The 26,930-nt window shown below is 46.6% G+C and overlaps 1 protein-coding gene across 1 annotated transcript in view; it reads left to right on the top strand.

Moving 5' to 3' along the window:
- epha6 (eph receptor A6) overlaps positions 1 to 26,930 on the top strand; it is a 171,289-nt gene that overhangs the window by 97,474 nt on the left and 46,885 nt on the right. The window contains exons 6-7 of the mRNA XM_084162398.1: positions 15,791 to 15,946; positions 22,951 to 23,286. Coding sequence (XP_084018524.1) covers positions 15,791 to 15,946; positions 22,951 to 23,286 — 492 coding nt within the window. The remainder of the gene's footprint in view (positions 1 to 15,790; positions 15,947 to 22,950; positions 23,287 to 26,930) is intronic.

Here is a 26,930-nt window from a genome sequence, read left to right as displayed (position 1 = left end):
TTGTGTACAGGCCTAGCCAAGGCCTGCTGTATAATTGCTTCAGCATTGTGTGATCTGGCACCAGGAAAGACCACTCCAGTTTAGCTGGCCGAGCACCCATTCATCTCAATGTGCTGCAGGCAGATGGGTATTCAAATGAGACCTGCATGGGGTTTGGCTAGAACCTGGACTAATCCTAGCAGTCATGTGTTTATTTTGGTTTATATTCAGGTGTGACCTGGTGTACTGTAATAACCAAGCTTAGCTGAGCAATAGGAAAATAACAGAATATATGTAGCAATTGAGTGTTGCTGATGCTGAGTGTTTGTGATGTGTTTCTCCTCAGATCAGATCATTAATGAAGAGATGTGGCTCCATTTGCTCTCATTCTCCTCTAATCACTACTGCCTGATGCTATGCTGCCTGCTAGTCTAATGAAGCAGCATTTCATCATCCAACATGATAGAAGTTGGAACAAACTTTCTCCCAGCTAAGCACTTTCACTCACTTTCCTCTGAATAAGAAACTGCAATCATTTGACCACAGTGATTATACACCATACTATCATCTATTATGCTCTTCATACTTGAAGTGGCATCTAGATTTCTTCTTTGCAGGAAAATATGTTCATTCATTCAACGACCAATCATGAATATGACTGTGTTATTTTATGAGCATGTAGGTTGCTTTAGTTTATTTCAGGATTAATTTGAATACTTTTGGGTGATGACTGGTGCACGTTCACACTAGTGCATCTGATTTACATGGTATTCTCACTGACTGGTATGTCAAGGTATGTCAAAGAGTAACTTTCAAAATGCCAATTAACAATAACTTTATCGTCACAGTAGGTTTATCGCAGGTAATCACAGAGCACGTTTGAAATGTGTTGTCATTTTTCATTTTAGCACCTGGGCAGAACAGCTTTAGAGGCAGCAGCGTGTTAGAGCACGTCAGTAGATGTCACGATCGTCGGATACAGAGGACCAAGGCGCAGCGTGGAAGGTTGCCAACATAGAACTACAAAACTAGAACGAAAAACAAATGAAAACTCACACCCTGGCTCAACATACTAGAGTCCCCAGAGCCAGGGCGTGACAGTACCCCCCCCCCAAAGGCGCGGACTCCGGCCGCGCCAACCAAACACCACAGGGGAGGGACCGGGTGGGCACTCCGCCTTGGCGGCGGATCCGGCTCCGGGAATGATTCCCACTCCCTCTCCAACCCCCCAAAGTACCCCTGGTCCGGTCTGACCCTGCTGGCCGGAGCTGGACTGAACACCGGTGGAGCGGATTGCTCTAGCTCCGGCGTGGAGCAGCTGACCGGTGCCGGACCAGGCACCGGTGGAACAGGCACGGGCTGTGCCGGACTGACGACGCACACCACTGGCTTGGTGTGGGGAGCAGGAATAGGCCGAACCGGGCTGACGATGCGCACCATAGGCTTGGTGCGTGGAGCAGGAACAGGCCGGGCCAGGCTGACGACGCGCACCACAGGCTCAATGCGAGGAACAGGAACAGGCCGGACCGTACTAGGGACACACACCACTGGCCCTACGCAGGGATCAGGAACGGGCCGGACCGGACTGGTAACACCCCAGTACCTCTCGCCGTGCCTCTACACTTTCCCTCTCCTCTGTGACCAGTGGCCCCCTTAACCTGGCGGCCTCCTCTGCAAACCCGCTGGACCGCTCTATCGCGGCCTCCTGCTGCCCCGTCGTCCACGGCGTGAGCCCCCCCCTAAACATTTTCTGGGGGTCTCTCCTCCCCGTGGGCCAGGCCCAGTCGAGGTTGATGTCCTTTAGCGATACCTCTGGCGCTGGCTCCTGGACACGCTGCTTGGTCCAGTGTTGGTGGGATCTTCTGTCACGATCGTCGGATACAGAGGACCAAGGTGCAGCGTGGAAGGTGAACATATTTATTAAATAATGATTACACGAACAAAAACAACAAATCGATACGTGACGTCCAAAGGTGCAAAAACACAAACCTACACAGGAACAAGATCCCACAAACACTGTGGGAAAACTGGCTGCTTAAGTATGGTTCCCAATCAGAGACAACAAGCAACAGCTGATACACGTTGCCTCTGATTGAGAACCACACTGGCCAACATAGAACTACAAAACTAGAACGAAAAACAAATGAAAACTCACAACCTGGCTCAACATACTAGAGTCCCCAGAGCCAGGGCGTGACAGTAGAGAAGTGTTAATGAAATAACACCAGCCACTCTCACAGTACAGCAATCACAGTCACTCATACACACACACAAACAAACACAGCCACACACACACACATACACAGCCCACGTTCCACATTTAGACTGCTCTGCTACAGTGTCTGGCCCTGCTACAGCGAGACTCACAACTCTCTCATCTCTAATCTTAAATTTGTCTGCTAAATGGCATATATTATTATTATATTATGAAATTCCTTTTCCTTTTCTCTTAACTAAAACAGAGAATACATAAAGTGGGAGCGAGAACATGAAGAATGAGAGTATCGTCTGAGGACAGACTGAATATCCCTGGCTGTGTATAATAACCTTTGAACAACGTATTTGAAGCTCTTGGAGATCGTCATGAAGGCTTTATTGAAGTCTTGTTCCTCATCTCTTATCGTTCTACCAAAATACTGAGCTATTCTCTCTGCTAATGGTCCTGTGTGTCTCTGAGAAATGTTCAAGAACAGCCTGGTGTTCCTCAGACAACAGCCAGAAAAACTCACACTGCTGCATTCACAGTCGCAAATGTTTCTGCATCTGCTGCTGAATGATGTGCTCTATCACTGGAAGTGCAATCTGTGGCTTGTATATTTAAAGATGTGGTGCTCTTAGACATACATCTGATTAGTGGTATAACTTATTCATCTGATGTGAGAGTTGAAGTAGAATAAAGTGCAGAGAACATCACAGTGTAAAGTGTCATCATAGTTAAGGTGATGGATTAAAATAGTGTTGCAGTTAGAGTGAGGGATTCTCTCCAGTGTTGTTGTTGAGGCCTGTCATGTTGTCATTATCTCCAACGTTGTTTGTTGTGTTCTTCTGGCGTGGCTCAGACGTTGTTTATTTCAGAGAGAGGGGTTTTATGCTAATGAGATTTTGAGCGAAGATCATTTAGTGTGATTTAACACTGTGTGTGTGTGTGTGTGTGTGTGTGTGTGTGTGTGTGTGTGTGTGTGTGTGTGTGTGTGTGTGTGTGTGTGTGTGTGTGTGTGTGTGTGTGTGTGTGTGTGTGTGTGTGTGTGATTTAAAGGGGTGTTAAAGCTCTCGATGGGCATCCATCATGTGGAAGGGAAAGTTGGGTCGAGTCACAACAACAATCTTCATAACACCTTATTAAGTATTCATTAACTTTGTTTGTGCCATTAGGAATCCAAGCACATTGCTGCATCCCATCCTTCTTCCTAGGAGGTAAATTACATCCCTGTCTCCATTTTAGAAAATTAACCATCAGTTAATGAGGGCTTTAAGGGAGAGAGGAGAGGGGCTGCTCTGTTCTGCGGCAGGTTAGGACTGCAGAAGGAGAGGGCTGCAGTAGGCCTGAGAAGGACCATACTCTAAGTTCCTTATCTTGCACGAAAGCATACACATACACTGCACTATTGCACTTCAGGATTATATATTTGTACTGAATGCTAACCTTAAAATAGTATTGAAGGTAACATCCAAGTAATGGTTGGGGTTATTGCCATCTATTCTCTCTGTCGGCCAGAGTCCTGGACATCCTAATCTCAGTCCGTGGTGTGCTTTGTTTGTCTGTGTGCCAGCCCAGGTCATTGTCTCCCTGTCTCTGGCTGGTCGGCCCATAAAAGCCCTGTTTTACTGTCTATCTCTGGCCTCATGGCACTGGGTTGAGTGGGTTAGTGTCTGAGGACGATTTACTGTAGGACTGCACTCTCTGTCTCCGTCTCTCTCTCTCTTTGCCTCTCTGTCTTTCTCTCTCTCTCGTTCTCTCTCTCTCTCCCTAGGTCTCTCTACCTCGCGCTCTCTCTCTCTCTCTCTCTCTCTCTCGCTCTCTCTCTCTCTCTCTCTCTCTCTCTCTCTCTCTCTCGCTCTCTCTCTCTCTCCCTCCCCCCTCCCTCCCCCCTCTCTCTCTCCCTCCCTCCCTCCCTCCCTCCCTGGGACTCTGCTGGAAAGGATGTCTGCTGATAGGTTTACTACTCCGTTAGTTCATTTGGCCAAAGACTGTTTCTCCCCAGCGATAAACATTTCTGTAAGGAGCAGCGAGCGGCGCTGACCTCTGAAAGGTCCATAAAACCACAGTGTTATCGGATCTCAGCCTGTGATAATGTTACTAAGATATTACTGACGGAGCGGACAGGGCTAACACTGCCTGGACTGTACTGTAGAGACAGGAGTCTCTCTCTATTTCCCTCTCTCTCTCTTTATGTCTCTCTCTCCTTCCCTCTCCCTTTGTCTCTTTCCTGTCTCCTCCCCTCTTTTCTGTTTTTCTCTGTCTTTCTCTTTCCCTATCCCCCTATCGAACACTCTCCATGTTAGACCTTAGATCTTTTTGGATACAGTACTTCACACTATACAATCAACCCTCAGCTCTATTTAAAACTCAGCTTCAGGTGTGTCAGTAACTTCAGGTCTCAGACAAGGTGACATCATCTGCAAGGCTAAGCTACAGTAGCTACAGCCAACCCCCACTACACACACACAGTAAACATCCTGTGTGTGTTGTGCTGCGAACGGCAGGTCGTGTTGATGCTAAATGCCATGTAGAGATTGAGATCTGGGTTGTAATAGCTGAGATTAGATCAGGAACATCAAGGTGAAGGGGGAGGCACGGGGGAGAAACACGGCTTAGGGAGAGATCTCTCAAATGTCAAGATGTAAACACAACAGACGGAGAGCAGAGGCGTGTGAGGACGGGGGAGAGAGAGAGAGAGAAGAGAGGACTCAGCCTCATGTAATCGCAGCTGACATCTCTCACTCACTGTAATACAAATTAACCCTTCTGATATCTTAATGAATATCTGAGGATCTATGATATCATTTTTCTATGGTATCTGAGAGATAGACTCCTCTCAGTCTCAGCAGAGCTATATAACACCGCTAGGATGGTGAGGAACTCAGGTGTAGCTATAGAGGATGTTTGTAATCTCTCACAGGATAGACCACGTCCCATGGCTCAAGATCAAGTTTCAAGTTTTAATGTCACGTGCACAAGTACAGTGAAATGCCTTTCTTGCAAGCTTTAAACCCAACAATGCAGTAATCAATATCAATGTAGTACTAAAAATAGTATAAGGTTGAACAAAAACACATCAGGATATATGACAAACAGAGTAGCAGCAACGTATATTGTATGTGAGTGTGTGTGCATGTGTGTAGAGTCAGTATAAATGTGTGTGCATGTTATGTGTGTGTGAGCAAATGAAGTGTGTTTGTGTGTGTGTGTGTGTGTGTGTGTGTGTGTGTGAGAGCGAGCGAGCGAGCGAGCGTGCGACCTCTGCCATAACCAGCTGTAAGCTGAGCCAGGGGAAGACTTAATTGGCTCATTTGTGTGTGTGTGTGTGTGTGTGTGTGTGTGTTGGAGTGTGCATAGAGACAGTGCAAAATTTAAAGGGTCAACTCAGATAGTCCGTATAGCCATTTTGTTAGCTATTTAGCAGTCTTATGGCTTGGGGATAGAAGCTGTTCAGGAGCCTGTTGGTGTCAGACTTGATGCACCGGTACCGGAAGCAGAAAGAACAGTCAATGGCTTCTTCACGACTGTGTACATGTGTGTGGACCATTTTTAAGTCCTTAGTGATTTGGACACAGAGGAACTTGAAGCTCTCTGTCCCACTCCACTGCAGCCCAGTCGATGTGGATTTGGTGCGTACTCGCCCCCCCGTTTCCTATAGTCTACGATCAGCTCCTTAGTCTTACTGACATTGAGGAAGAGGTTGTTGTCCCGGCACCACACTGCCTGGTCACTGACCTTCTCCATGTAGACTGTGTCATAGTCGTCGGTGATCAGGCCTACCACCATTGTGTCGTCAGCAAACTTGATGATGGTGTTGGAGTCGTGCGTGGCCGCAGTCATGGGTGGACAGGGAGTACAGGAGGGGACTAGGCACACACACCTGTGGGGCCCCCGTGTTGAGGGTCAGCCTACCCTCACCATCTGGGGTCGGCCAGTCAGCAAGTCCAGGATCCTGTTGCAGAGGGAGGTGTTCAGTTCCAGGGTACTAAGCTTGATGGCGAGCTTAGAAAGGACAATGGTGTTGAACGCTGAGCTGTAGTCAATGAACAGCATTCTCACATAGGTATTCCTCTCATCTAGGTGTGGGAGGGCAGTGTGGAGTGCAATTGAGATTGCGTCATCTATGGATCTGTTCGGGCGGTATGCAAATTGGAGTGGGTCTAGGGTGTCTGGGATGATGAAGTTGATGTGTGCCATGACTAGCCTTTCAAATCACATCATGATTACAGATGTGAGTGCTACAGTGTGGTAGTCATTGTGTCATGAAGCCTTAGAGTTTTTGGGAACAGGAATGATGGTGGTCAGCTTAAAACATTTGGGGATTATAGACTGGGACAAGGAGAGGTTGAAATGACCGTGAATATGCCTGCCAGCTTCTCTGCACATGCTCTGAGAACGTACCCTGGAATACCACCGACCTTGCTAGTGTAGACCTGATTAAAGACCATACTCACGTCAGCCTCTGAGAGCGAGATCACCCAGTCCTCTTGGTCGGTGGGGGCCCTTGTTATTGTCGAAGTGTGCATAAAATGCATTGAGTTTGTCTGGTAAAGAGGCATTGTTAGGCAGATCACGGTTGGGTCTTCCTTTGTAATCCGTAATGGACTGTAGCCCCTGCCACATGTGGCCGGCGTCGGAGCCTGTGTAATTCCACCTTATTCCTATATTGTCCTTTTGCTCGTTTGATGACTCTGCGGAGGTCGTAGCCTCTGTGTTAATCTAGGGCTTTTGATTGGGGAAGCAGGGTTCCTTCACTGTGGGGACAACGTCGCCGATGCATTTCCTAATGAAGCCGGTGACGGAGGTGGTTAGTCTCGGAACATAATATTATTCCAATCAGCGCTATCAAAGCAGTCCTGTAGCATAATGTCTGATTCTGATGACCATTTCTCAACAGAGCGAGTCACGGAGCGAGTCCTGTTTGAGCTTCTGCATGTAAACAGGAAGAAATAGAACGGAGTCATGATCTGATTTGCCAAATGGGGGACGACGGAGGGCCTTCTCTGCATGTCTGGCAGACATATCAGTATGGATGACGGATCACCACCTCAAGCTGAACCTTGGCAAGACGGAGCTGCTCTTCCTCCCGGGGAAGGACTGCCCGTTCCATGATCTCGCCATCACGGTTGACAACTCCGTTGTGTCCTCCTCCCAGAGTGCGAAGAGCCTTGGCGTGACCCTGGACAACACCCTGTCGTTCTCCGCTAACATCAAGGCGGTGACCCGATCCTGCAGGTTCATGCTCTACAACATTCGGAGAGTACGACCCTGCCTTACACAGGAAGCGGCACAGGTCCTAATCCAAGCACTTGTCATCTCCCGTCTGGATTACTGCAACTCGCTGTTGGCTGGGCTCCCTGCCTGTGCCATTAAACCCCTACAACTCATCCAGAATGCCGCAGCCCGTTTGGTGTTCAACCTTCCCAAGTTCTCTCACGTCACTCCGCTCCTCCGCACACTCCACTGGCTTCCAGTTGAAGCTCGCATCTGTTACAAGACCATGGTGCTTGCCTATGGAGCTGTGAGGGGATCGGCACCTCTGTACCTTCAGGCTCTGATCAGTCCCTACACCCAACCGAGGGCATTGCGTTCATCCACCTCTGGCCTGCTGGCTCCCCTTCCTCTGCGGAAGCATAGTTCCCGCTCAGCCCAGTCAAAACTGTTCGCTGCTCTGGCACCCCAATGGTGGAACAAGCTCCCTCACGACGCCAGGACAGCAGAGTCACTCACCACCTTCCGGAGACATTTGAAACCCCACCTCTTTAAGGAATACCTGGGATAGGATAAAGTAATCCTTCTACCCCCCCGCCCCCCCCCCCAAAAAAAAAAAAAATGGTAAAGTGGTTATCCCACTGGCTATAGGGTGAATGCACCAATTTGTAAGTCGCTCTGGATAAGAGCGTCTGCTAAATGACGTAAATGTAAATGTAAATGTATCTTGTCCGAAAGCCATGTTTCAGAAAAGCAGAGAATATTGCAGTTACGAGAGTCCCGTTGGTAGCAAATCCGTGATTGGAGGTCATCCATCTTATTATCAAGTGACTGAAAGTGATTATTGACCAATAGAATGGAAGGAAGGAGGTGGCCGGTTTTCCCTTCCCCTTAATCTCGCCAGGACTCCCCCTCTCTTGCCTCTGTAACGCCGGCATCTCCTCTTGGATATCCCAAAAATTGGGTTGTAATTACAGAAAAATCCCAAGGCAGATGAGTCGAAGTCGAAGTTGCATCTCATTCTAGAAGAGATGTTTCCTAACCCCCTCTGCACTCTGCCCTCGTTCCCTCTCCTTCACAGATCTAACAGGAATGGATGGGTAACCATACATGTACAGTCGTGGTCAAAAGTTTTGAGAATGACACAAGTATTGATCTTCATAAAGTTTGCTGCTTCAGTGTTATGAGATATTTTTGTCAGTTACTATGGTATACTGAAGTATAATTACAAGCATTCCATAAGCGTCAAAGGCTTTTATTGACAATTACATTAAGTTTATGCTAAGAGTCAATATTTGCAGTGTTGACCCTTCTTTTTCAAGACCTCTGCAATCCGCCCTGGCATGATGTCAATTCACTTCTGGGCCACATCCTGACTGATGGCAGCCCATTCTTGCTTAATCAATGCTTGGAGTTTGTCCGAATTTGTGGGTTTTTGTTTGTCCACCCGCCTCTTGAGGATTGACCACAAGTTTCCAATGGGATTAAGGTCTGGGGATGGCGATGTTTTGTTCCCCGAGCCACTTAGTTATCACTTTTGCCTTATGGCAAGGTGCTCCATCATGCTGGAAAGGCATTGGTCGTCACCAAACTGTTCTTGGATGATTGGGAGAAGTTGCTCTCGGAGGATGTGTTGGTACCATTCTTTATTCATGGCTGTGTTCTTAGGCAGAATTGTGAGTGAGCCCACTCCCTTGGCTGAGAAGCAACCCCACACATGAATGGTCTCAGGATGCTTTACTGTTGGCATGACACAGGACTGATGGTAGCGCTCACCTTTTCTTCTCTGGACAAAGTGTTTTCCGGATGCCCCAAACAATCTTACTAGCAGCAATATCCTTGCCTGTGAAGCCCTTTTTGTGCAAAGCAATGATGACGGCACGTGTTTCCTTGCAGGTAACCATGGTTAATAGAGGAAGAACAATGATTTCAAGCATCACCCTCCTTTTAAAGCTTCTAGTATGTTATTCTAACTCAATCAGCATGACAGAGTGATCTCCAGCCTTGTCCTCGACAACACTCTCACCTGTGTTAACGAGAGAATCACTGACATGATGGCAGCTGGTCCTTTTGTGGTAGGGCTGAAATGCAGTGGAAATGTTTTTTTGGGATTAAGTTCATTTTCATTTTGACCACGACTGTACTGTATCCAGGGATAGCGTGTGAGCTGTTTTGTTGTTATTGTAATGTTAGTACTGTAATTTAATCGGATAACGCTTCTTGGCTCTTCTATGTCCAACATGTGGAAAATTACACTATATAATCAATATAATAATACACTACATGACCAAAAGTATGTGGACACCTGCTCATCAAACATCTCATTCCAAGTTCATGGCCATTAATATGGAGTTGGTCCCCCTTTTGCTGTTATAACAGCCTCCACTCTTCTGGGAAGGCTTTCCATTAGATGTTGGAACATTGCTGCGGGGACTTGCTTCCATTCAGCCACAAGTGCATTAATGAGGTTGGGCACTGATGTTGGGCCTGGCTCACAGTCGGCGTTCCAATTCATCCCAAAGGTGTTCAATGGGGTTGAGGTCAGGGCTCTGTGCAGGCCAGTCAAGTTCTTCCACACCAATCTTGACAAACCATTTCTGTATGGAACTCGCTTTGTGCACGGAGGCATTGTCATGCTGAAACAGGAAAGGGCCTTCCCCAAACTGTTGCCACAAAGTTGGAAGCACAGAATCGTCTAGAATGTTATTGTATGCTGTAACGTTAAGATTTCCCTTCATTGGAACTAAGGGGCCTAGCCCGAACCATGAAAAACAGCCCCAGACCATTATTCCCCCTCCACCAAACTTTACAGTTGGCACTATGCATTCTGGCAGGTAGTGTTCTCCTGGCATCCGCCAAACACAGATTTGTCCGTCAGACTGCCAGATGGTGAAGCGTGATTCATCACTCCATTGGTGGCGAGCTATACACCACTCCAGCCGACGCTTGGCATTGCGCATGGTGATCCTGTGTGCGGCTGCTTCGCCATGGAAACCCATTTTATGTAGCTCCCGACGAACAGTTCTTGTGCTGACGTTGCTTCCAGAGGCAGTTTGGAACTCGGTAGTGAGTGTTGCAACCGAGCACAGATTATTTTTACGTGCTTCAGCACTTGTCGGTCCCATTCTATGAGCTTGTGTGGCCTACCACTTCGCGGCTGAGCCGTTGTTGCTCCTCGACGATTCCACTTCACAATAACAGCACTTACAGTTGACCGGGGCAGTTCTAGCAGGGCAGAAATCTGACGAACTGACTTATTGGAAAGGTGGCATCCTATGACGGTGCGACGTTGTAATACACTGAGCTCTTCATTACGGGCCATTCTGCTGCCAATGTTTGTCTATGGAGATTGCATGGCTGTGTGCTCCATTTTAGACATCTGTCAGCAACGGGTGTGGCTGAAATAGCCGAATCCACTAATTTGAAGGGGTGTCCACATACTTTTGTATATATAGTGTTTAATAACATCTAACTGCATCTATATATAACTGCATCGTATACACTATAGGCTACATTTCCTCTAAGGGGATGATAGATGATCTAATCTATGTAGAGCAGGATGGGAAATGCAATGGCACTGTTGTGTAGTAGTACTATGAATGGCATGTGTACACACAGCTACACAAGGATAGTGAGACAAGACCTGTTTTCCCGCCGCCCAGAAAAAAGCAATATGGAGGAAGAGTTTTTCCATCAGGGAAAGTAGATAACCGCTTTTTGTGGAAAAGGATTGAAAAAGGCTCATTCTCCATATGCAACACTACCACATCTCAACTCCACAATATCTCATCCTTACCATGTTACACACACAGAAACACACACACATAATGCTATCCAGATACATCCCACCTCAGGGTTAACTCATCCCCTGCCTGCATCGCCTCACACTTTCTTTGATTTCAAGAGCTGAACTATTCTGCAACATTTGTTGATGTGGTTCTGCTAGTAAATGCTGCAGAATTGTGCTTCTCTTGGAATCGCTGCTCTTCGCCGCCACGAGAAGTCCACGAGAGATCCATCGCCCACCGTGCTGAGAGCACAAAGATACAAACACATATACACACACACACACACACTCCCTACACATCTGTTCTGGGCTGTCATGCTGCTCTTGCCAGTTCTGGTCCAGTGGGTGGAGAACCCGGTCAGTCAGTTCATCCAGAGCCCAGCCTCAGAGGTTCTGTAGGTCTATCTGGGGTTGTCTGGTGGTTGTGGTGGATGACTTCCAGAGCTCGTTAACCTTGGGAAGCAGGGCAAGATTCAGCCCAGCCCCTGGGCCCACGGTTTAGGGTATGATCTTCACTTAGAACGCCCCCCTCTCTGCCCAATGCCGTCTAGCACACACAAACCATGCACGCACGCACACACACACACACACTTGCATGTGCACACTTACACACTTTCTCTCTGGCTCTCTACCTTTACCATCTCTCTCTGTCTTTCTTTCTCTCTCTCAGAGTCAGGGTTGATACAGTGTGTTGCGTTACTTTCTGGTCTAATATAATCAGTGTTACCACATCAACAACAACAGAGCCTAGCAAATAGTCTTGCCACGATGGAACAGACATTATTCAACCATGTAAACTTTCATTTGAATAGCAGTTATTACTTTGTTTTGATAGCTGTTTTGTACTGTATTTGTCCTACATAGGACAGGACCTGTTTTGAATCCTGATTTGAAAACTCACCACAGTCATTGGTGAGTAATTCACAAAGGTATCAAGTAATTCACAGTAATTCACAAAGGTATCAAATGAATATGCGGTTAATCAAATACCTCTTGTATGCATTTAGCAGTCGTTTCAATTATGGAGAGCTCATTCTAATGCAGCCGGCTGCAAGGTTTTAGTACGTGTGTTGTTGTAGTTACAGTTGTTTTATTGGTGAGTCCATTTTAGCAGGAGGCCTTGGCGTATGTGTGTGTGTGTGTGTGTGTGTGTGTGTGTGTGTGTGTGTGTGTGTGTGTGTGTGTGTGTGTGTGTGTGTGTGTGTGTGTGTGTGTGTGTGTGTGTGTGTGTGTGTGTGTGTGTGTGTGTGTGTGTGTGTGTGTGTGTGTGTGTGTGTGTGTGTGTGTGTGTGTGTGTGTGTGTGTGTGTGTGTCTCATCCCTCAGCTGTGTGAGGGTCAGACAGAAGCATCATTAGGTTGACAGTTTAAAACAGTTCTGCTGGGGGAATAACTGAGTGACAGTGTGTGACTCAAGGCCATGTATAAAGCCATGTACTATCAGAGGTTAATGGCACAGCCAACCTTGGGCCGCTGCAGGGGGTGTCACTCATCATATTCATACTGCAGCTATGTGTGTGTTGGTGGAAGGGGGTTCTGCATTGTTTGTGCATGCATGTGTGTGGGTGTGTGTCTGTAGTTGTGTGTCTTTGAGTGTGTGTGTGTCATTGTCCTGTCCTAATTTCTCCCATTTGATCTGCATGAGTGTGGTTTCAGGGCTGCTGTAGGATCATTTATCAGAGGGAGACATGGAGAGACACGATCCTCACACACACACACACACACACACAACTCAAGACCCTCAGTATTTCAAGGTGAAGCCCTCAGATGGCTCAGCCTGTGTTACCTTGTTAAATCGATGGGCACTCTGACAACCCCAGAAGTGGAATTCTCCTCTGACTGCGTACTCGGGGATGGTGTGTGTGTGTGTGTGTGTGTGTGTGGTCCATCGGTTAAAGGCTGAGAGGGATTTGAAAGGCCATTTGTCCCTGAGGCATACAGGCTTTTGGAGCAGACTGCAGGGAAAGAGGGAGGGACAGAGTGCAGGAGAAGAAAGGGAAAGAATAGAGGGATATTTTTTCTCATTACTCCTTTCAATGTACTTCATTTTCTTCATCTTTCTGGATATAAATCAGTAGAGATTAATTTCATAAGGTCAACAGATTGTGTTTGCCTGTCCCTTGACTGTGTCTAACAGATGTCCTGCCATTTGATGCCATCTCTCTTTCTCTTTTGTCAATTTGCTAAAAATCACAATATTAAACCATTCTGGTATTAGTGGCAGGACCGGTCATTGTCTGTGATCCTGCCGTATATAACCATATCTCTGTGTCTGTTATCCTGCCATATATAACCACATCTCTGTGTCTGTTATCCTGCCATATATAACCATATCTCTGTGTCTGTTATCCTGCCATATATAACCACATCTCTGTGTCTGTTATCCTGCCATATATAACCACATCTCTGTGTCTGTTATCCTGCCATATATAACCACATCTCTGTGTCTGTTATCCTGCCATATATAACCATATCTCTGTGTCTGTTATCCTGCCATATATAACCATATCTCTGTGTCTGTTATCCTGCCATATATAACCATATCTATGTGTCTGTTATCCTGCCATATATAACCATATCTCTCTGTTATCCTGCCATATATAACCACATCTCTGTGTCTGTTATCCTGCCATATATAACCATATCTCTGTGTCTGTTATCCTGCCATATATAACCACATCTCTGTGTCTGTTATCCTGCCATATATAACCATATCTCTGTGTCTGTTATCCTGCCATATATAACCACATCTCTGTGTCTGTTATCCTGCCATATATAACCATATCTCTGTGTCTGTTATTCTGCCATATATAACCATATATCTGTGTCTGTTATCCTGCCATATATAACCATATCTCTCTGTTATCCTGCCATATATAACCACATCTCTGTGTCTGTTATCCTGCCATATATAACCATATCTCTGTGTCTGTTATCCTGACATACAGCGCCTTCGGAAAGTATTCAGACTCCTTGACTTTTTCCACATTTTGTTACGTTACAGCCTTATTCTAAAATTGATTAAATAAATACAAATCCTCAGCAATCTACACACAATACCCAATAATGACAAAGCGAAAACAGGTTTTTAGAAACTTTTGCACATGTATTAAAAATAGATAACAGAAATACCTTATTTACATAAGTATTCAGACCCTTTGCTATGAGACTCGAAATTGATCTCAGGTGCATCCTGTTTCCATTGATCATCCTTGAGATGTTTCTACAACTTGATTGGAGTCCACCTGTGGTAAATTAAATTGATTGGACATGATTTGGAAAGGCACACACCTGTCTATATAAGGTCCCACAGTTGACAGTGCATGTCAGAGCGAAAACCAAGCCATGAGGTCAAAGGAATGTCCGTACAGCTCCGAGACTGGATTGTGTCGTGGCACAGATCTGGGGAAGGGTACCAAATACTTTCTGCAGCATTGAAGGTCCCCAAGAACACAGTGGCCTCCATCATTCTTAACTGGAAGAGGTTTGGAACCACTAAGAGTCTTCCTAGAGCTGGCCGCCCGGCCAAACTGAGCAATCAGGGGAGAAGGGCCTTGGTCAGGGAGGTGACCAACAACCCAATGGTCACTCTGACAGAGTTCTAGCATTCCTCTGTGGAGATGGGAGAACCTTCCAGAAGGACAACCATCTCTGCAGCACTCCACCAATCAGGCCTTTATGGTAGAGTGGCCAGACGGAAGCCACTCATCAGTAAAAGGCACATGACAGCCCGCTTGAAGTTTGCCAAAAGGCACCTAAAGACTCTCAGACCATGAGAAACAAGATTCTCTGGTCTGATGAAACCAAGATTCAACTCTTTGGCCTGAATGCCAAGCGTCACGTCTGGAGGAAACCTGGCACCATACCTACGGTGAAGCATGATGGTGGCAGCATCATGCTGTGGGGGTGTTTTTTAGCAGCAGGGACTGGGAGACTAGTCAGGATCGAGGGAAAGATGAACGGAACAAAGTGCAGAGAGATCCTTGAAGAAAACCTGCTCCAGAGCACTCAGGACCTCAGAATGGGGCGAAGGTTCACCTTCCAACAGGACAACGACCCTAAGCAAACAGCCAAGACAACGCAGGAGTGGCTTCGGGACAAGTCTCTGAATGTCCTTGAGTGGCCCAGCCAGAGCCCGTACTTGAACCCGATCAAACATTGCTGGAGAGACCTGAAAATAGCTCTCACTCCCCATCCAACCTAACAGAGCTTGAGAGGATCTGCAGAGAAGAATGAGAGAAACTCCCCAAATACAGGTGTGCCAAGCTTGTAGCGTCATACCCAAGAAGACTCGAGGCTGTAATTGCTGCCAAAGGTGCTTTAACAAAGTACTGAGTAAAGGGTCTGAATACTTATGTAAATGTGATGTTTTTGTTTTTTATTTTTTATAAATTAGCAACAATTTATAAAAACCTGTTTTTGCTTTGTCATTATGGGGTATTGTGTGTAGATTGATGAGGGGAAAAAACTATGCAATACATTTTAACCTAACAACATTTGGAAAAAGTCATGGGGTCTGAATACTTTCTGAAGGCACTGTATATAACCATATCTCTGTGTCTGTGATTCTGACATATACATTTATATAGCCATATATCCCTCTTTCTCTCCGCAGCGTGTCGACCAGGCTTCTACAAGGCATTTGCGGGGAACATCAAGTGTTCCAAGTGTCCCCCTCACAGTTTCAGCTACGGTGAGGGGGCTGCTTTCTGCCACTGTGAGAAGACTTTCTACAGAGCTGAGCGAGACCCACCCACTATGGCCTGCACACGTGAGTATCATCAATCAATTAGGCAATGTCGTAAATGTCCCAGCAGCACTCAGTACACTCAGGGAGAGTACAGTACAGGCATGTAGTGTTATATACTCAGGAACAAAGACCGAGATATACCAAAATTATTTAATATTGTAATTTTTTTTTGTAAATGGACCAAAGAGAGTAAGAGCGAGCAAGAGATGGAGAGAGAGAGAATGAAAAGGGGACAGGTAGAGTAGAGAAAGACAAATAGACATGTAGAGAGAGAGGAAGAGGAGGAAAGAGAGGGTAGAGAGTTGAGGAAGAGAACGGACAGATACTGACAGAGGAGGAGGAGGAGGTGGAAGAGGAGGTGCTTCCTTCATTTGTCCTGAGAAAGAAACACTAAGCAGGACTGACGAGAGAGAGAGAGAGAGTTTATTTATGGAGAGGGGCTGGCTGGAGGGGAGGACAATGAAGGGGGATAGAAAGAAGGGGTGTGAGGAAGGTGAGTAGGGGGAGCTGGAGAGGGGAAGGCAGGGGGAGGACAGGAGAGGGGGATTGGAAGTGGGGTAGGGCAGGAGAGGGCTCCAGCCTATTGTCCAGACAGACAGAGAGCTTGGCAGGACTGGAGAGTTTAAATCCCCCAGGCCTTTTAACACTGCCCCTCTGACAGCTGGCAGACTGCTCTGTACAGCACAATACCTACACACACACACACACACACACACACACACACACACACAGAATGCCTGCTCACATCTACTCAATGCCTGCATGCTCCTATTCTCACAATACCTCTCCCAGAATAACTTCACACACAATGGAGAAGAAGTCACCTTGATGATAAGCTGTCTGTAGTAGATAGTAGATTTTTGTCAAAAAGAACAATGGCTTCAAAGTAGACATGACATTATGATAGCAAGGTTTCGTTTTTTAGCTATGTTTAAAGTGGAACTGGTAGCGTTTTAGCAACATGAAATCGTATTAAAATCTGTTCATATACACCCCCAGGAAGAACATTACACTTTTTAAAAACGTTTTCTGACAAGTGAGCACTTCACGTTTTCATGAATTCATAGAATGTTTGGGAATGATGTAGAGTAAGGTATTTGTGAAAATACGCGGGCGTGGATTTGGACAATTAATAGACACTGCAGCTAATAAAACCTAATAAAAACATCTGTCTCGTCCAGGACCTGAGTCTACGCAGACCTGTGTGCCATAGCCAATCAGAGCTACAGTAGGCCTTTATGCAAATAAGCCATTTGCCACATGGGCCTGCCATCATTCCCTTTGAGCTGGACCGTGTGTTTACAGGCAGGAGCAACAGCGCGACTTTAGATCATTAGAACGCATTCACCAAAAGCCACAAAATACACCTGAATGGATTTCTGCAAATATGTAAATACCACGGGACTCCTCTTACATTTGGGAACTTTACAGTCCTCACTTAGTTATGCACATAAACAACAGCAAGATCAACAGCTAATGCTAGCCAGAGTGAGATGAGCTAAAATCTAACAAGGGAACATTAGATAAACACTCTCAAACTTTTTCAGCTAGTTGGCTGTCAAAATTGCACTGATGAACAATGGTGAATAGTAGCCTGCTCGTCCCACGTTTTGACAACTGAATGGGAACTTGCCTGCCTACCCATTTGATCGATGCCAAATACATTTGATTGACAACTAAGGGTGCGTTTGTAAATTGCCTTCAATATGTCAGAGTGCTCTCTGGGTTGTTCGTAAATTCAGAGCACACTGCACTATTGACACTGGACGCTCTGGCCGAGGAGTAGGGTTGATCTGAGCATTCCTCACAATGGCAGTCAAGCACCCAAGCTAACTGTCTAAAGTTGGCTAGCTTGCTAGCTACTTCCAGATGAAAATGAGAGAACACCTCATTCTGACCATTTTATTCACCCTAACAGAGCTGGTTAGGCTGTTTACATGTTATCTAGACTGTTAGTGACTAACTGTGCTGCTGGTTACAATTCAATTGCTATTTTTGTCTGACGTTTACTGACACCGGTCAGTTCGGCGGTGTTGCGTGTTCGTAAATTCATCAGTTATCCTGCACACTTAGATGAGAGTGCTCTGAAATTGGATTGGATTGCCAGAGTGAATTTACGAATGCACAAGATATGCTAACTGGATAACAGTCATTCAAGTTCAGTATAGCTAGCTAGCTAGCAAAGCGATTCATATGTATTGCTTAGCTAACCAAATGACACCTGCATCTCTAGCTGTAGCCACCAAAAAATTATATGAGGGGAAAAAGTTGGTCACTCGCCCATTCCTCCAATGATGGACTACAAAGGGAAACCCAGCCGCGAGCTGCCCAGTAACACGAGCCTACCAGACGAGCTAAATATATTTTATGCTCACTTCGAGGCAAGCAACACTGAAGCATGCATGAGAGCACCAGCTGTTCCAGACGACTGTGTGATCATGCTCTCCTTAGCCGATGTAAACAAGACCTTTAAACAGGTCAACATTCACAAGGCCGCGGGGCCAGACGGATTACCAGGACATGTACTCAGAGCAACTGGCAAGTGTCTTCACTGACATTTTCATACTCTCCCTGACCGAGTCTGTAATACCTACATGTTTCAAGCAGACCACCATAGTCCCTGTGCCCAGGAAAGTGAAGGTAGCCAGCCTAAATTACTACCGCCCCGTAGCACTCACGTGGGTAGCCGTGAAGTGCTTTGAAAGGCTGGTCATGACTCACATCAACACCATCATCCCGGAAACCCTAGACCCACTCCAATTCGCATACTGCCCCAACAGATCCACTGATGACGCAATCTCAATCGCACTCCACAATACCCTTTTCCACCTGGACAAAAGGAACACCTATGTGAGAATGCTGTTCATTGACTACAGCTCAGCATTCAACGCCATAGTGCCCTCAAAGCTCATCACTAAGCTAAGGACCCTGGGACTAATCACCTCCTTCTGCAACTGGATCCTGGACTCCTGATGGGCATCCCCAGGTGGTAAGGGTAGGCAACAACACATCTGCCACGCTGATCCTCAACACGGGGTCCCCTCAGGGGTGCGTGCTTAGTCCCCTCCTGTACTCCTTGTTCACCCATGACTGCGTGGCCAAGCACAACTCCAACACCATCATTGTGTTTTCTGACGACACAACAGAGGTAGGCCTGATCACCGACAACGATGAGACAGCCTATAGAGAGGAGGTCAGAGACCTGGCAGTGTGGTGCCAGGACAACAACATCTCCCTCAACATGAGCAAGGGAAAGGAGATGTTCATGGACTACAGGAAAAGGAGGACCAAACACGCCCCCATTCACATCGACGGGGCTGTAGTGGAGTGGGTCGAGCGTTTCAAGTTCCTTGGTGTCCACATCACCAACAAACTATCATATTCCAAACACACCAATACAGTCGTGAAGAGGGCACGACAACACCTTTTCCCCCTCAGGAGACTGAAAAGATTTTGCATGGGTCCCCAAATCCTCAAAAAGTTCAACAGCTGCACCATCGAGAGCATCCTGACCGGTTGTATCACCAACTGGTATGGCAACTGCTCGGCATCCGACCGTAAGGCGCTACAGAGGGTAGTGCGTACGGCCCAGTACATCACTGGGGCCAAGTTTCCTGCCATCCAGGACCTCTATACCAGGCGGTGTCAGAGGAAGGCCCTCAAAATTGTCAAAGACTCCAGCCACCCTAGTCATAGACTGTTCTCTCTGCTACCGCACGGCAAGCGGTACCGGAGTGCCAAGTCTAGGTCCAAAAGACTTCTCAACAGCTTCTACCCCCAAGCCATAAGACTCCTGAACAGCTAATCATGGCTACCCGGACTATTTGCACTGCCCCCCCACCCCATCCTTTTTACGCTGCTGCTACTCTGTTAATTATTTATGCATAGTCACTTTAACTCTACCCACATGTACATATTACCTCAACTACCTCAACTACATTTACATTTACATTTTAGTCATTTAGCAGACGCTCTTATCCAGAGCGACTTACAGGAGCAATTAGGGTTAAGTGCCTTGCTCAAGGGCACATTTACGTCATTTAGCAGACGCTCTTATCCAGAGCGACTTACAAATTGGTGCATTCACCCTATAGCCAGTGGGAAAAGCACTTTCCAATTTTTTTTATTTATTTTTTTTATTTATTTTTTTTGGGGGGGGGGGTAGAAGGATTACTTTATCCTATCCCAGGTATTCCTTAAAGAGGTGGGGTTTCAAATGTCTCCGGAAGGTGGTGAGTGACCCCGCTGTCCTGGCGTCGTGAGGGAGCTTGTTCCACCATTGGGGTGCCAGAGCAGCGAACAGTTTTGACTGGGCTGAGCGGGAACTATGCTTCCGCAGAGGAAGGGGAGCCAGCAGGCCAGAGGTGGATGAACGCAATGCCCTCGTTTGGGTGTAGGGACTGATCAGAGCCCGAAGGTACGGAGGTGCCGTTCCCCTCACTGCTCCATAGGCAAGCACCATGGTCTTGTAACGGATGCGAGCTTCAACTGGAAGCCAGTGGAGTGTGCGGAGGAGGGGGGTGACGTGAGAGAACTTGGGAAGGTTGAACACCAGACGGGCTGCGGCATTCTGGATGAGTTGTAGGGGTTTAATGGCACAGGCAGGGAGGCCAGCCAACAGCGAGTTGCAGTAATCCAGACGGGAGATGACAAGTGCCTGGATTAGGACCTGTGCCGCTTCCTGTGTAAGGCAGGGTCGTACTCTCCAAATGTTGTAGAGCATGAACCTGCAGGATCGGGTCACCGCCTTGATGTTAGCGGAGAACGACAGGGTGTTGTCCAGGGTCACGCCAAGGCTCTTCGCACTCTGGGAGGAGGACACAACGGAGTTGTCAACCGTGATGGCGAGATCATGGAACGGGCAGTCCTTCCCCGGGAGGAAGAGCAGCTCCGTCTTGCCAGGGTTCAGCTTGAGGTGGTGATCCGTCATCCATACTGATATGTCTGCCAGACATGCAGAGATGCGATTCGCCACCTGGTTATCAGAAGGGGGAAAGGAGAAGATTAGTTGTGTATCGTCAGCGTAGCAATGATAGGAGAGGCCATGTGAGGATATGACAGAGCCAAGTGACTTGGTGTATAGGGAGAATAGGAGAGGGCCTAGAACTGAGCCCTGGGGGACAACAGTGGTGAGAGCACATGGTGCGGAGACAGCTTCTCACCACGCCACTTGGTAGGAGCGACCGGTCAGGTAGGACGCAATCCAGGAGTGAGCCGCGCCGGAGATGCCCAGCTCGGAGAGGGTGGAGAGGAGGATCTGATGGTTCACAGTATCAAAGGCAGCAGACAGGTCTAGAAGGACAAGAGCAGAGGAGAGAGAGTTAGCTTTAGCAGTGCGGAGAGCCTCCGTGACACAGAGAAGAGCAGTCTCAGTTGAATGACCAGTCCTGAAACCTGACTGGTTTGGATCAAGAAGTTCATTCTGAGAGAGATAGCAAGAGAGTTGGCTAAAGACGGCACGCTCAATAGTTTTGGAAAGAAAAGAAAGAAGGGATACTGGTCTGTAGTTGTTGACATCAGTGGGATCGAGTGTTGGTTTTTTGAGAAGGGGTGCAACTCTCGCTCTCTTGAAGACGGAAGGGACATGGCCAGCGGTCAAGGATGAGTTGATCAGCGAGGTGAGGTAGGGGAGAAGGTCACCGGAGATGGTCTGGAGAAGAGAGGAGGGGATGGGGTCAAGCGGGCAGGTTGTTGGGCGGCCTGCAGTCACAAGTCGCAGGATTTTATCTGGAGAGAGGGGGGAGAAAGAAGTCAAAGCATAGGGTAGGGCAGTGTGAGTAGGACCAGCAGTGTCATTAGACTTAACAAACGAGGATCGGATGTCGTCAACCTTCTTTTCAAAGTGGTTGACGAAGTCATCCACAGAGAGAGAGGAGGAGGGGGGAGGGGGGGATTCAGCAGGGAGGAAAATGTGGCAAAGAGCTTCCTAGGGTTAGAGGCAGATGCTTGGAATTTAGAGTGGTAGAAAGTGGCCTTAGCAGCAGAAACAGATGAATAAAATGTAGAGAGGAGGGAGTGAAAAGATGCCAGGTCGGCAGGGAGTTTAGTTTTCTTCCATTTCCGCTCCGCTGCCCGGAGCTCTGTTCTGTGAGCTCGCAATGAGTCATCAAGCCACGGAGCTGGAGGGGAGGACCGAGCCGGCCGGGAGGATAGGGGACACAGAGAGTCAAAGGATGCAGAAAGGGAGGAGAGGAGGGTTGAGGAGGCAGAATCAGGAGATTGGAGGGAGAAGGATTGAGCAGAGGGAAGAGATGATAGGATGGAAGAGGAGAGAGTAGTGGGAGAGAGAGAGCGAAGGTTGCGGCGGCGCATTACCATCTGTGTAGGGGCAGAGTGAGTAGTGTTGGAGGAGAGTGAGAGAGAAAAGGAAACAAAGTAGTGGTCGGAGACATGGAGGGGAGTTGCAGTGAGATTACTAGAAGAGCAACTAGCCGGTGCCCCCGCACATTGACTCTGCAACGGTACCCCCCTGTATATATAGCCTCCCTACTGTTATTTTATTTTACTTCTGCTCTTTTTTTTCTCAACACTTTTTTTGTTGTTGTTTTATTTTTACTTTTTTTGGTTAAAAATAAATGCACTGTTGGTTAAGGGCTGTAAGTAAGCATTTCACTGTGATGTCTGCACCTGTTGTATTCGGCGCATGTGACCAATAACATTTGATTTGATTTGATTTGAATTATATGAATCATGTATTGAACTGCATCCATCTATTCTGCCAACAATGTCTTACTGTACGTCATGGAATTTTGAGTCAAATAGAACCTATTTTTAAAACCTCTTATAAAGTTGGTTTTGTAGCATAAACTGGGAATGTTATATTTTTTACTGATATGATTGTCTGTTTGTTTCATATCTGCAAAGTAGTTAAAAGACTGTCAGTTCCACTTTAAATTGAATAACATTTGCCTGTTATTTTTCAAAGTGTATTATACTGTTGATTTGGACTCATACCACCAGAAACTACAGAGATGTTGAGGCAGAAACATGATCAATCAACATGAAGCTCTCTCTCGCTATTCCAGGTCCCCCCTCCCCTCCTCGTAACGTGGTCTTCAACCTGAATGACACCTGTCTACAGTTAGAGTGGTCTCCTCCCAGCGACATGGGTGGTCGCAGGGACCTGACCTATAACGTGCTATGTAAGCAATGCGGCCCGGAGCCCGACCAATGCCAGCTTTGTGGGGAAGAGCTTCGCTTTGTGCCCCACCCCCAGGGCCTGACTAACACCACGGTAATGGTGATGGACTTCTCTGCTCACGCCAACTACACCTTCGAGATCGAGTCGCTGAATGGAGTGTCTAAGATGATTAACTACCCGAGACCTGTGGCCGCCATTACTGTCTCCACCGACCAGGGCGGTGAGTACACCTATACGCTGACCTCTAACACCTGACCTCTAAACCCTAAACCCTGACCCGTGACCGCCAATATGTGTCCACCGACCAGGGCGTTGAGTAGACCTATACGCTGACCTCTAACCACTGAACTCTAACCCCCTTAACCCTGAACCTGTCAGCCATCACTGTCTCAACTGACCAGGGCTGTGAGTACACCTATACACTGACCTCTAACACCAGACCCTGACCTCTTACCCTTAAACCCTCTAACTAGGGTGTCCAATAAAAACACATATGTTGACCAATATATGTTAATTGTGTATATAGTCCTCTAAAACCAATGGTTCAAACCTCATGCCTCTATCATAATCCATTTAAAAGTTATTGGAGTTTTTACCCTTGTAGGATGGCCAGAATTAGGGTGACTAAATCAATGGAGGCAAGAGAAAAAAACGTGTAAAAAATCTGGAAAATTGCATAGCGTCAACTAGGCTGGATTCTGTGCAGGAATTAAGGCTACTGGCTACCTAAAAGGCTCACTTTCCCCATTGAACTCATCTTTCTCTTTGAACCCGCGGGACATAAACAATATAAAGGTAAAATGGATATCGATTATGACACATAGTATTTTCATATTTTAGTGTACGCTTTTCATATTAATTCGAAACTCATTTTCTTTTTCGAAGATTACTCACAAAAACAAGCTTATCAATGTGAAATGTCAACGGAGCACTGAGCGTATACCAAGCTTTTTATTTTCAAAGCCTTTTACATTTAATTCAGCTCGTGTCATGCTAATTTATCTTTTTGCAACCCGCGGAAACAACTTTGAAGACGAGAACCACAAAATGTAAAATCCTCAAAAGTTGTTACGAGAAACCTGCACCGCTATGTCAACAGAGCTCTGTGCTTATTATCAGATATTTTAGGTTACGAAATCCAACTTTTAGGATATAATGTTAATGATATGTTAGAGAAAGACCCCACTGAATTATTCAGAACATAATAATATTTGTCTTGGTAAAATGTATTTTATAACATAAGTGACATTTCATCACCAAACCGCATTTTCACCCACTCTGGCCAGAGTGGGTGGACAACCTACTCTAACCCCTAAACCCCTTAACCCTGACCCGTGGCCACCTTACAGTCTCCACCGACCAGGGTGGTGAGTACACTCACACACATGCACACATACACTGTCGCACACACTCTCAATACTCTCAATACTGTAAGGCATTATGCTGAATATTTCTTTTGGGTGATAAAATGGCTATGGTTCTCATCTGTAATTAGCAAACTGTGTATTTTTTTTCTCTCTCTCTCTCTCTACCTGTGTGTTCTTGAGGGTGTGTGAATGTGTCTGCTAGATGTAATCTATTATTCTATTACACACAGGACACAGTGGCGTCCACAGACAGACAGTCCTGCAGGTCATTCTGGGTAATATCCCCTCTGTCATTTCATTACCAGACACAGGCAAGCTGGCTTTTATGTGACAAGCAGATTACTGTAGCAGGCTGGCTAGGTGCAGAGGCACGGTTACCTCTAGTATAGCTTTCATCTTCAGACATCAATCTCATCTCACTTTTACATTGCAGCTAGGGCCTGGAGTTTTCTTCTGGGTTTTTTGCATCATTTGTGTAAACACACTCTCTTTCTCCTACTCTTAGTCTTCCTTCTCTCTGACACACAGTGTGTCCCTCTCACGCGCTCTGTTTTCTATTTCTCTCTCTCTCCCGCTCTCACACACATCCACCCACAGTGTGTGGAGATTTCTAAGGGATTACCAGTGGGGTACCTTGGCCCTGAGTAAATCCCATCACATTTGGAGAAGAAGAGAAGAGTCTGGGGAAATGATGTGGATTAACAGGCTGCTACCAGGAGCATGGCTCTGCCCCTGTCTGTCTGATTTACTGTCTCTATTAGGACACAGAGGATCGCTACAGCTCACACTGACACACACAGACCCACACACACACACACAACAGATACACGCCATAAGAAATTGAGAACTGGAGAACATGACAGGTCTTTTATACCGTGGAGAATCCTGAAAGTATCACACAGTGAACACGTCAATACTTTTTATTATGCTTTTATTTGACATCAAACGTCCATTCAGTGGTGTAAAGTACTTAAGTAAAAATACTTTAAAGTAGTACTTAAGTAGTTTTTTGGGGTATCTGTACTGTACTATTTATATTTTTGCCAACTTTTACTTTTACTGGACTACATTCCTAAGAATGCATTTTCCCTGACACCCAAAAGTACACGTTACATTTTGACAGGAAAATGGTCCAATTCACGCACTTATCAAGAGAACATCCCTGCTCATCCCTACTGCCTCTGATTTGGCGGACTCACTAAACACAAATACTTCATTTGTAAATTATGTCTGAGTGTTGGAGTGTGCCCCTGACTATCCGAAAATTTAAAAAACAAGAAAATGGTGCCGTCTGGTTTGCTTAATATAATATACATTTACTTTTGATACTTAATTATATTTAAAATCAAATTCTTTCAGACTTTTACTCAAGTAGTATTTTACTGGGTGACTTTCACTTTTACTTGAGTCATTTTCTGTTAAGGTATCTTTACTTTTACTCAAGTATGACAATTGGGTACTTTTACCACCACTGCTTCCATCGGAGACATGCAGCTTTGCCTCTGTGTTTTGGCAATGTGGTGATGTATTTTGAAGGAGAGATGTCTGGTTTTGATGGGACTACCTCTCTGCAATACTGGTTGGAGACAGGGAGACTCAAAACCAGAAAAGCACACACACACATGCACGCACACATACACACACACAGTTCCTCACACCCAGTGAGCTAATGAACAGGAGTTGCTATGAACAGTTAACCTCGCGTGTCCTCCCTGAGCCCAGGCAGTATGGCTGCCCTGCCCCACCAGGTATCCCAGAGGGCTGTACATCAGGGAGGTGCGAGCCCCCCACCAGGTGACTGGGTCATGCCTGGCGGAACACAGGACACCGCTGGGAGGAAGGGGCGGGGCCAGCTGTCAGTCGTCACGGCAGTAGAGTGTGATTGACGCGTCGGGGGAGTCGCGGTGGAGAGGAAGTGGAAAGTTAATTGAATGTTGGGAGAAGTGAAGTGAGAGACTAAACCCAAGAGAGAGAGAGAGAGAAAGACGGAGGGATGATATAAACGTCTGGAGAAGTGAGAGAGAGAGAGGGAGAGACAGATTGAAGGACAGGGAGAGAGAGGGCAAAAGGGAGTAGACAGGAAATGAAAGAGTGTGTGGGCGAGGTAAAGGAGGGTGGAGAGGGGAAGACAGAGAGGTAGATAGTGAGGAGGAGAGAGAGGAAGACTTGGGAAAGGAGGAGACAGATGGAGGAGTGGAGAGAGGGCTAGAGGAAGGAGGAGCAGGAGGAGATGGCCTAGAAACAGGGGAGTTTCTTTAATCAGGGGAAGCAGCTGGCTAATTGTGTGTTTCACCAAAGCAATCAGGTAGGGAGAAAGGGGAGGGAGGGAGAGAGGGAGAGAGGGGAGAGAGGGAGAGAGGGAGAGAAAGAGAGGATGCTCCTCTCCAGTAGGAATATATTAGTAGCTCCATGCTGAAGGAACTTCACTTTAATCATGTCCTCTCCCAGTTAAAGAGGAGATAAAGTGTTGTGTGCATGTTAATATCAAACATGCTAC

Source organism: Coregonus lavaretus (assembly GCF_964263955.1).
Source record: "Coregonus lavaretus genome assembly, chromosome: 5".
Lineage (NCBI taxonomy): Eukaryota > Metazoa > Chordata > Actinopteri > Salmoniformes > Salmonidae > Coregonus > Coregonus lavaretus.
The sequence above is the reverse complement of the archived record's forward strand: the minus strand, read 5'-3'. Positions and strand labels throughout refer to the sequence as shown.